At 46.5% G+C, this 11,402-nt stretch overlaps 1 protein-coding gene across 1 annotated transcript in view; it reads left to right on the forward strand.

Annotated features, from left to right (window-relative positions):
• Nucleotides 1-8,784, forward strand: part of LOC115640480 (uncharacterized PPE family protein PPE12-like) — a 30,551-nt gene extending 21,767 nt beyond the window's left edge. Inside the window, exons 24-32 of the mRNA XM_030543269.1 lie at nt 464-520; nt 2,130-2,153; nt 3,039-3,095; nt 4,154-4,177; nt 4,630-4,686; nt 5,465-5,488; nt 5,927-5,983; nt 6,640-6,663; nt 8,566-8,784. Coding sequence (XP_030399129.1) covers nt 464-520; nt 2,130-2,153; nt 3,039-3,095; nt 4,154-4,177; nt 4,630-4,686; nt 5,465-5,488; nt 5,927-5,983; nt 6,640-6,657 — 318 coding nt within the window. The 3' untranslated portion in view covers nt 6,658-6,663; nt 8,566-8,784. The remainder of the gene's footprint in view (nt 1-463; nt 521-2,129; nt 2,154-3,038; nt 3,096-4,153; nt 4,178-4,629; nt 4,687-5,464; nt 5,489-5,926; nt 5,984-6,639; nt 6,664-8,565) is intronic.
• Nucleotides 8,785-11,402: the final 2,618 nt, after the last annotated feature.

Here is an 11,402-nt window from a genome sequence, read left to right on the forward strand (position 1 = left end):
GCGGCCCCTGCCCCTGCTCTGCCCCAGCCCCACCACTTCTCTCCCCTGACCAGCCTTGCCCCAACTCCTCTGAGTTTTGCAGCCAGGCTGGATCTGCACTCAACAACGGTGGGAATGCAGCGATCCAGTCCCAGCCATGATGCTGGTGAGCACTGGGGTTTGATTCTTCTCGGTCCTCCAAGCAACCCCTGGCTCCCCATGGAGGCCTGGGTCCCGCTCCCTTCCCCAGAGGACTGGAGCCCCACAACTCCCCACTCCCCAGTCGGGGGGCTGCGTACTGCTGCAGAATTGCTAGTGATGGATCTGCCAACAGGGCCATGTTCCCGCTGGGGTAAATTGTTTAGAGAAGCACTGTAATCCCCACATGCTATAAATTATCCATAGCCCCACTAGTCAATAGAATATCTGTTGGAGCCCTATAGGTGTAACCATAATACACATATAAACATTCCCCATCTTGCAGGACTCCGGTAGCGTTGACACCGGCAATGTGGCCGACGGCAGCTTTGACGACAACAGTGTAAGTAGCAGAAATTCCCTCCCCATGCCATGTAGCCTTACACACATCAGTGCATGGACCCCATTTCAACTAGTTTGATGTCTGGTAACATTTGCCTGCGAGGAGCATTGGCTGCATTTGCCCATAGTGTGAAGGCAGCATGGAAAGTCCTCCCACTCCACAGGGCCTATGAAAATCTCCATAGGGTTATAGCAGATTGACCTCCTCTCCCACAGTCCGTGGCGTAGCAATGAGACATGCCACATGAGGCTTTTTGATATCTCTCAGAAAGCACTTCTAATGGGAGCTACCTCAGAGGGTTTCCAGGTGAACACTTATTTGGGAGGCTTAAATGAGATTCTCAGGGTTGATGAGAGGTTGTCATCTCCACAATTTCTTTGGGCACCCATGAATTATCTTGCAAGAGGGTCTTTGACATCACCCACAAAGCATTGCACCTTGGTGATATCCTAAGAGTTTTGGGATATATGCCCATCCCAACTGGGGGCCTCATGAGAATTTCCCATGGCCTCAGAGGAGGATGATCTCTTCTTCTAGAAGTCCATGGGACAGGCATGGCATGTCCCACAGTTCCTTTGAGCACCCACTAAATCTCTCACAAGAGATCCTCCCGAAATCACATGGCATGCATTCCTTTTGGCAACAGTTCTAGGAAGGGAGGATGAATTGTGTTCTATCAACTGTATCTTGGCTTTCTCTTTTGCTATTAAATTTGCCTCATGACATCTGAGAGATAATAATATGTGGCTTGTTTCATGTGGAATAATAGAGGAGACCCAGATATCTGTGAATAAGAAACCTCTTTAGATGGGAGGGCATCTCAGCATAAAATAAGAGTTAAAATGTTACCATGAATACAATGTAGTACTTTCAGAATAGCAACAAGGAGATAGTACCCATATCTATGTCATTAATGCGCCAGCACTGAACTACTGGGCATTTTAGGAGAGAGGACTAGTGTCACTCATTCCTCTGCTCCACCCCTGAGAGGATCATCAGGGTAGATTGGCCTATTGGTTGTATGGGGAGACTTTGGCAAACCAGTAAAGTGCCTGAAACCACAATAATCAGAAGAAACCTCTTGCTTGATCATTGAAACTGCTTACTTAACAAGGTTTCTTTAAGGGACATGTCATTCTATTACTAATGTATAAATAAGGAGGAAAAACTTGAGATGGGGAGGACTTTTCAGGACTGGTCCCTCCCTCTGGATGCATCTTGTGTTCCTCATGGGCACGCGGGCTGCCACTGTGCCACTCAAGAGACACTCAGTGTCAGCAATTATCGAGGGTTGGGGGTGTGTTACTAACCTCTTGTGGATGTGTGTACATGCTTGAGACTAAGTAAAGTTTAGCTTTAAGTGAAAGCACTCCCATGTTGTCCTGTTTGTGCCAGCCATCGATCGGTCGGCCGGCCGTGTCTCCCCTGATTTATTTCCTAACACTACCTAGCACAGAGTAAAAGTTACCAAGAGCTATAGGTTGCAAGAATCCCGAGAAACATTGGTCAGATCTGGTTTGCCTGTTCTGAAAGTAATACATGGTACAATCTCTGCTACCCTCGTGTGGAGATGAACAGTGTGCATTCCTAACTTCTCTTTCTGTTGCAGCAAAACAACCAATTCTGGTCAGTGGTGAGTATCAGCAGTTCTCTTTGCTATCGGACTATCATGCTTTGCCTCAATAGTATTCTGTGTTGCTGCTCACTAACAGCTCTGCCCTTTGTTAGCAAAAGTCTCTAGGCTATAGCTGTCCTGACCTCTTTTATCCCAGAGGTCAGGCTTGGTATTACAAATTTGCAGGCTTCAGACGTTGATGCTTTACCAAGGATTATCTCTTGGTTTCCACCAGTGGATGAGAATGATTTTGTGGCCAGATCTCCACTTGATGTAAATTTCCCTTAGCTGCACTGGAATCAACGGGCAGGGCCGTCCTTACCCATACGCAAAGTATACATCTGCGTAGAGCACTAGGAAATATAGGGCAACACATTTCCTGGTGCTCTATGCAGCTGCGTGCTGCTCCAGGCCCTACTCTGGCTCTTCCCCAGGGTCCCTGCCCCTGCTCTGTCCCAGCCCCACCTCTTCTCTCTCCTGACCAGCCCTGCCCCCACTCCCCTGAATTTTGAAGCCGGGCTGGGCCTGTATTCACCAGTAGCAGGAGTGCAGCTATCCGGTCTCAGCTGTGCCACTGCTGAGTGCTGGAGTGGGGTTCCCCTCTGCCCCCCAAGCCAGCCTCCCCATTAAAAGCCTGGGACCCCCACCCCCCACGGAGGACTGGGGTCCCAAAATCCCGCTTCCCCAAGGGGGGGCTGCATAGGGCAGCAGAATTCCTAGGGACGGCACGGCCAACGGGGCCAGGTTCCCACTGGTGTAAATTGTCTAAAGAAGCACTGGAATCAATACACCACATCCCCAAATGCATTAAATTATCTGTGGCCCCACCGGGTAGACGGAATATCTGCTGGAGCCCTACAAGTGTTACCACAATACACATAAGAAATGTTCCCCATCTTGCAGGGCTCCGGTAGCGTAGACACCGGCAACGTGGCCGACGGCAGCTTTGATGACAACAGCGTAAGTAGCAGAGATTCGCTCTCCATGCCATGTAGCTTCACACACATCAGTGAATGGACCCTGTTTCAGCTAGTTTGATGTCTGGTAACATTTACCTGTGAGGCGCATTGGCTGCATTTCCCTATGTTGCGAAGGCAGAATGGAAAGTCCTCCCACTCCACAGGGACTATGAAAATCTTTAGAGGTTTATAGCACTTTGACCTCTTCTCCCACAGCAATGAGGTATGCCAGAAGAAGGCTTTTGATATCACTCAGAAGGCACTTCTACTGGGAGCTACCTCAGAGGGTCTCCAGGTGAACACATATTTGGGAAGCTTAAATGAGAATGCCAGGGTTGATGGCAGGTTGTCCTCTCCACAATTCCTTTGGGCACCTATGAATTATGTTGCAAAAGTGTCTTTGACATCACCCACAAGGCATTGCATGTGGGAGATATCCGAAGAGTTTTGGGATACGTGCTCATCCAAACTGGGGGCCTCATGAGAATTTCCCATGGCCTCATGGGACAATGATCTCTTCTCCGACAAGTCCACTAGACAGGAATGAAGTATCTCACAGTTCCTTTGGGCACCCACTAAATCTCTCACAAGAGATCCTACTGAAATCACACGGAATACACTGCTCTTGACAACAGACCTAGGAACTGAGGGTAAATTGTGCCATGTGAGTGGGAATTACATGTGGCTTGATTCTTGCGGAATAATAAAGGACACCCAGAGATCTGTGAATAAGAAACTGACTTAGATGGGAGGGCATCTCACCATAGCATAAGAGTTAAAATGTTACTATGAGTACCATATAGTACTTTCAGAATAGCAACAAGGAGATAGTACCCATGTCTATGTCATTAATGAGGCCAGCACTGGAATACTTGGCCTTTTAGGAGAGAGGACTATGGGCGCTCATTCCTCTGCTCCACCCCTGGGAGGATCATCAGGGTAGATTGGCCTATTGGTCTGATCTGGTGTGGCTCTTCTGAAAATACAACATGGTACAACCTCTGCTACCCTGAGGGGGAGTTGAACAGTGTGCATTCCTAACTTCTCTTTCTCTTGTAGCAAAACAACCAATTCTGGTCAGTGGTGAGTATCAGCAGCTATCTCTGCTATCAGACAATCATGCTTTGCCTCAATAGTATTCTGTATCGCTGCTCATTAACAGCCCAACCCTTTGTTGGCAAAACCCTCTAGGTTACTGCTGTCCAAACCCCTTTTATCCCATCAGTCAGGCTTGGAATAACAAATTTTCAGCCTTGGCATGTTGGAGCTTTACCAAGGATTATTCCTTGGTTTCCACAAGTGGATGAGAATGATGTTGTGGCGAGATTCCCAGTTGATGTAAATTTGCCGTAGCTTCAGTGGAAATAACAGGGCCAGGTTCCCACTGGTGTAAATTGTCCAGAGAAACACTGGAATCACTATGTCACATCCCCAGATGCTATAAATTATCCAAGGCCTCACTGGGTCGATGGAATATCCGTGGACCCCTACAGGTGTTACCACAATACACATAATAAACATTCCCCATCTTGCAGGGCTCCGGTAGCGTAGACACTGGCAACGTGGGAGACGGCAGCTTTGATGACAACAGCGTAAGTAGCAGAGATTCCCTCCCCATGCCATGTAGCTCCACACACATCAGCGAATGGACCATGTTTCAGCTAGTTTGATGTCCGGTAACATTTGCCTGCGAGGAGCATTGGCTGCACTTGCCCATGTTGCGAAGGCAACATGGAGAGTCTTCCCACTCCATAGGGCTTAGGAACATCTCCAGAGGCTTATAGCAGGTTGACCCCACTCTCCCACAGTCCGTGGAGTAGCAATGAGACAGGCCAGAAGACACTTTTTGACATCAACCAGATGGCACTGGGAGCACTGCTCTTGGCAACAGTCCCTAGGAAGGGAGGGTCAATTGTATCCTATCAAGGGTATCTTGGCTGCCTCCTTTGCCATTAGATTAAATTTGCCTCATGTCATCTGAGTGGGAATAATCTGGCGTTTTTCTTGCGGAATAATAGAGGAGACCCAGATATCTGTGAATAAGAAACCTACTTAGATGGGAGGGCATCTCACCATAGCATAAGAGTTAAAATGTTACTATGAGTACCATATAGTACTTTCAGAACAGCAACAAGGAGATAGTGCCTATGTCTATGTCATTAATGAGGCCAGCACTGGAATACTGGGCCTTTTAGGAGAGAGGACTATGGGTGCTCGTTCCTCTGGTCTACCCCTGGGAGGATCATCAGGGTAGACTGGCCTGTTGGTTAGATCTGATGTGGCTATTGTGAAAATACAACATGGTACAACCTCTGCTACCCTGAGGTGGAGTTGAACAGTGTGCATTCCTAACTTCTCTTTCTGTTGTAGCAAAACAACCAATTCTGGTCAGTGGTGAGTATCAGCAGTTATCTTTGCTATTGGACTATCATGCTTTGCCTCAATAGTATTCTGTCTCACTGCTCACTAACAGCCCAGCACTTTGTTAGCAAAACCCTCTAGGCTACTGCCGTCCTCATCAGGTGGACTTAGTATAACTGATGTGCAGGTTTGGGATGTTGGAGCTTTACCAAGGAATATCTCTTGGTTTCCATCAGTGGATGAGAATGATGTTGGGGCAGATCCGCAGTTGATGTAAATTTATCGTAGCTTCAGAGAAATCAACAAAGTCAGGTTCCTACTGGTGTAAATTGTCCAGAGAAGCACTGGAATCAATACGTCACATCCCCACATCCTATAAATTGTCCGTCGCCCCACAGGGTTGATAGAATATCCGTTGGAGCCCTACAGCTATTAACACATTACACATAATAAACATTCCCCATCTTGCAGGGGTCTGGTAGCGTAGACACCGGCAACGTGGGCGACGGCAGCTTTGACGACAACAGCGTAAGTAGCAGAGATTCCCTCCCCATGCTATGCAGCTTCATACAGATCAGTGAATGGACCCCGTTTCAGCTACCTTAACGTCTGGTAATGTTTGCCTGCAAGGAGCATTGAGTGCATTTGCCCATGTTGTGAAGGCAGCATGGAAAGTCCTTCTACTTCACAGGACTTATGATAATCTCCAGAGGCTTATAGCAGGTTGACCTCCTCTCCCACAGTCCCCGGGGTAGCAATGAGACATACCAGAGGAGGCCGTTTGTTATCACTCAGAAGGCACTTCTACTGGGGGTCCCCAGGTGAGCACATAATTGGTCGGCTTATATGAGATTCCCTGGGTTGATGGGAGGATGTCCTCTCAACAATTCCTTTGGGCACCCATGAAATATCTTGCAAGAGGGTCTTTGACAAACACCCACAATGCACTGCACCTAGCAGATATCCCAAGAGTTTTGGGATACAGCCCCATCCCCACTGGGGGTCTCATGAGAATTTCCCATGGCCTCATGGGAGGATGATCTCTTCTCCTACAAGTCCACTGGACAAGGGTGAAGAGTCCCACAGTTCCTTTGGCCTATTCTGAAGTTACTAGATGCTACAAGCTCTGCTACCCTGGTGAGGAGTTGAACAGTGTGCATTCCTAACTTCTCTTTCTGTTGCAGCAAAACAACCAATTCTAATCAGCGGTGAGTATAAGCAGTTATCTTTGCTTTCTGACTATCATATTTTGCCTCAAAAGTATCCTGCATCGCTGCTGACTATCAGCCTAACCCTTTGCTTGCAAAATGCTCTAGGCAACTTCTGTTGCCCTGTATCTCATTAATTCGGTGTGTTGAAATAATTTATGCAGCCTTTGGAAGTATGAACTTTTGCAAGGATTATATTCCTTTCCTGCAGTGGATGAGAATAATGTTGGGGCCAGATCCCCAGCAGGTTTAAATAGTCCATAGCTTCCCTGAGTCATCTGATAATCAAATGACTCAATGATACATAATTATAAATACACAGAATGCACATCATAAATATTCCACAGCTTGCTGGGCTTCGGTAGTTTCAACAGCAATACCGTAAGTGACAACAACTTTAAAGGCAACAGTGGAAGTGGCAGCGATTACCTCTCCATGTCATTTGTCTTCCCACAGATCCAGTGAATCATCCATGTTTTCACTGGTTTGTTGTCTGGTAACATTTGCCAAGTAAGGAGTATTGGCTGCATTTTCCAGGGTTGCAAAGATGTTTTGGAAACACCAGTTGCTCCAGAGGGTTTATGACAGGTTAACTTCTCCCACTGCCCGGTATCCACAATGCAGAAAACAAAAAGCTTTCTATAGCATCCAGAAGGCATTGCTGCTGGGAGTTATCTCAAACAGTCTCCTACTGAACCCACAGTAGCTCCAGGGAGGTTATGGGAGATTGCCAGGGGCGATGGGATGTTGACATCTCTACAGTTCCCTTCAGTACTCATGGAACATCTTGCAAAAAGTTCCTCTTAAATTTCCTGGAATTTACTGCAGCTGGGAGATGTCCCAGGAATTCTAGAATATACAATGAACTGGCAGCAGGGGCCTCATGACAATTTCCCATGGCCTTATCAGAGGATGACCTCTTCTCCCACAAGTCCACTAGAGAAGCATGAAAGTGCCCCATAATTTCTTTTGGGTATCCATTAAATCTCTTGCAAGAGGGTCCTCTAAAATCACCCAGAATGCAGTCAGGGTAAATTATTTCCTATGAAGGATGCTTTGGCTGAGTCCTTTGCTATTACATTAAATGTGCATCAGGTCATCTGAGTGGGAATAACACATCATTTTTTTTCTTCCATGATAACAAAGGAGCCCCAGATATCTATGAATCAGAAACTACCTTTGCTCTGATGTTCTCTCACCGGAGCCTAGCAACTGCAATGTTATAGTAGCAGGGATCTGAAGTTGATGATGCCAGTAATGGAATATGGGACCAAACTTTCCATTAACTTTAAATGAAGTTACATCAGTAGAGAATTGGCCCCAGTATGTCTAATTAGGGTGTTCATACTTTAGAAAGGATGTTGAGATAATAGGAGAGGGTTTGGAGAAGAGCCCTGGGATGGATTCAAAGCCTGGAAAAAAGCATCTCAGGGTGTTTCATCTATTTAGCTTATCCAAGAGAAGGTTAAAAGATTACTTGATCCTGGCATATAATTACCTATATTGGGGAAGAGACTTCTGGTAGTAGACAGCTCTTTAATCTAGCAGAGGCATAAGAAGTCCTAATGGATGGAAGCTAAAGCAAGATAAATTCAGACTAGAAATAAGGTGCATTTTTTAACAGGGAGGGGAATTAGCTATTTGAACAAGTTCCTTAGGTAAGTGGTGGATTAAAGTCTTTAAGTCAAGACTGGATATCTTTCTAAAATATATGCTCTAGCTCAAACAGAAGTTACGGGCTTAATGCAGAAATTTTTGGGTGAGGTTCTCTCGCTTGTGTAATGCAGGAGCTCAGACTAGATGTTCATATTGGTTTCTTTTGGCCTTAAAATCTATGATAATTTATTGGGGTCCCACTGTATTTTGGTCCTGATGGCTGTTTCTTTTTTTCTTATCTCCCAGTACTAGGTTCCCAGAAACCCACCACAACAACTGCCCTGACGCTTTCTGTCCTGTGCTCTCACCCATCTCAGCCTGAACATGAAAAACACAGCACGCTCCGGTGGAATTTGCTTTTGCCCTGTTCGATGATTTGACTGTAGGGCGCAGTTCTTACCCTTCCGTTGCCCCTCAGATGCCTCTGCAATAATGCAAATAAACCTGTTTCCACTCAGATCCTCATCTAGTGTCTTAACTGCTTTTGAGCAGCGGTTTCCCAAGCTTTTGAAAAGGGACCTCACCACCACCACGGCAGCACAATGAAAATTGCCCCACACTGTGACCACAGCCTCACAATCACTCGGAATACATGATTATTCACAGTGGTAGCCCCAACCAAGATCAGGGCCCCACTGCACTTGGCACAGCATCATCATGTAGAGAGAGACGGCCCCTAGTCCATGGGATGCTGTGCCGAGTGCTGCACAGACACACGTTGAGGAACAGTCCCTGCCCCAAGTGGGAGCTGAGCCTTGTGCAGGCTGTCTGGCAGAAATGACTGGGTGAGGTTCTCTGGCTCGTGTTATGCAGAAAGTCAGACGAGATGATCACAATGGTCCCTGCTGGACTTTCAGAATCTTCTGTCTCCTATTTGACTTTTAATTGTACACTGCACCATCTCCATGCCCCCTAGGTGTCCTTGCACCAGACCCATCAACAATTCTCCTTCCCAAGGCAATGACACTAATTGGGGAGAGTTGTTCCCAGAAAAGCCCCAGCTGGGGAGATATCCATATCTACTCCATGGTGAGTCTGTTGTGAGTGGAAATGCCCGTAAACTCTTGTTTTATAAACCGGGGGTCATTGAGTCTCAGTGATGTCGGGTGCCCACAGCTGTAATTACTGGACCTCCCCAGATGCTTCCATGCACTGTGATCTCCCCCAACTGTAAATCAATGGAATCATCCCCAGCTACTGAAGGACAATCAGCAGATGAAGGAGAAACCCGGGCACCTCTTAAGAGATGAAGTAAATCTCAGAAAATAACACTTTGTCCCTATGCACCTTGTAGTTTTAGTTCTTGTGTCTGACCTTCGCAGGAATTATTCAGGTAGGAATCTGAGATGGTTGAGATTAATTTTGAGAAATAGAACATTTAATCCTTCTCTCAACCAGGAGTACTGAATTAGTCCCACCTTCCACAAATGCCTCTTCTATCCCCCTTCTTTTTTCTGACTTGATTGCTAGTGATCAGAACAGTCCTCCCTGCAGAGATAGCATTTTGATAGAGGATATTAACAAACGTGTTGTGGAAGGAGCTGGTGTAATCTTGAGCAGGTTGCAGCTTTGGTTCCTAGTGTATAGTCCATATCGTTGTGGCCTCATTTTCTCTGGTCTTTATAGCTGTGCCTAGAGCCCCTTCCATGGCGCTTCCTAATACACCTAAGAACACCACACTGGCCACAGAAGATGTCCCTGGCACCAACAGTGTTGCCCAAAGGCAGCACTCTCTGGTTGAGATGTTTGCTCCAAACATGAAAGTTTCCAGGAGAAATAAATACTCCCCGCTATCACCGAGAGCCTCCCACTATGGTTCTGCCAATTAATTCAACTTTATTGCTATCATATGGGTTATAGAGCAGAAACAAAGAACTCCTGGTTGGATTTTGCAGAAACCTGCAAAAGGGGTAGTGGATAAAGTGCTGGACTCACAGACTTCAAGGTCAGAAGGGACCATTATGGTCTTCTAGTCTGACCTCCTGCACAATGCAGGCTACAGAATCTCCCCCACCCACTCCTGTAACAAACCCCTGACCTATGTCTGAGTTACTGAAGTCCTCAAATCATGGTTTAAAGACAAAAGAGCTGTGGTAAATATCAGATGTTCTCTTGCCTCTAAGGCTCTTTCACGTTGGTATGTGACAGGGCGAGGGGTCTGCCTCATTGCTCAGTTCCAGCATTGACTGAGAAATGATCCCTAACCAGTGCACCCAGAAGCCATTGGCAATGACAGCGCTTGTCTCTGCTGTTATGATCCACCTACCCACAAGGCTACGGCCCCTAGGTAGCAGTGCAAACGTGACCGGGTCTGGGGAGGTTTTCATTAACCCTGTTTAGATCCAATCCTTCCCCAAAAGGAAATTTTTTGCTTGTTACTCGGTCATTCTCTAGCGCTTTCCCTCAGAGGATCTCAAAATGCTTTACCAAAACCAATAATTTAAAGGAAGTTCCAGCATGTAATCCCCAGAAATCTGCAGGTGTCTCTATAAAGTGAATTCTTTCCAGACTACTGACATGCTTTTGACCGGATCATCACATAGGCATTTGCTCCCATCCGAACAACCCATAAATGGCACCTCAGTCTGGCTTCTCCAAAGGACACAGGTTAAGGGCTTAACACATTTATGAGAGGGCTTAATTTATTCTAAGCTAGTTTGGGTTCCAGCCCCTTCCACTGGTTTGCCACCCTCACCGTCTGGCCTACCTTTGACTATCACCCTCTATCCTTCCTATGAGACACCAAATCTTTTCCCCAAAAGACATTAAGGTTGCAATCTCTAAAAGGAGTTAGTGGATCTGGACACGTAACTTCACAGGCCCCTTTGAAAATCACTGCAATAGAACAATGTGTTTTGCAAACCAGATGCGTGCAGGGCTGCGCTTTTGGATTCTTTTAGCAGAAGCAAAATCAAACACTATCAGAAATACATGTGATAGCTGCTTCCTGATCCCCTTTCCTGAAGCATAGGATGCTAGATGACTGTGATTGCAGAAGCAGTGCTCCCATACTACTTTTTAGGTAGCCACAACAAAATTGCACCAGAAAAGCTGGGATCTGCCATAAAATCTAAAGAAAATGC

Source organism: Gopherus evgoodei, unplaced genomic scaffold (genome assembly GCF_007399415.2).
Source record: "Gopherus evgoodei ecotype Sinaloan lineage unplaced genomic scaffold, rGopEvg1_v1.p scaffold_31_arrow_ctg1, whole genome shotgun sequence".
Taxonomy (NCBI): Eukaryota; Metazoa; Chordata; order Testudines; family Testudinidae; genus Gopherus; species Gopherus evgoodei.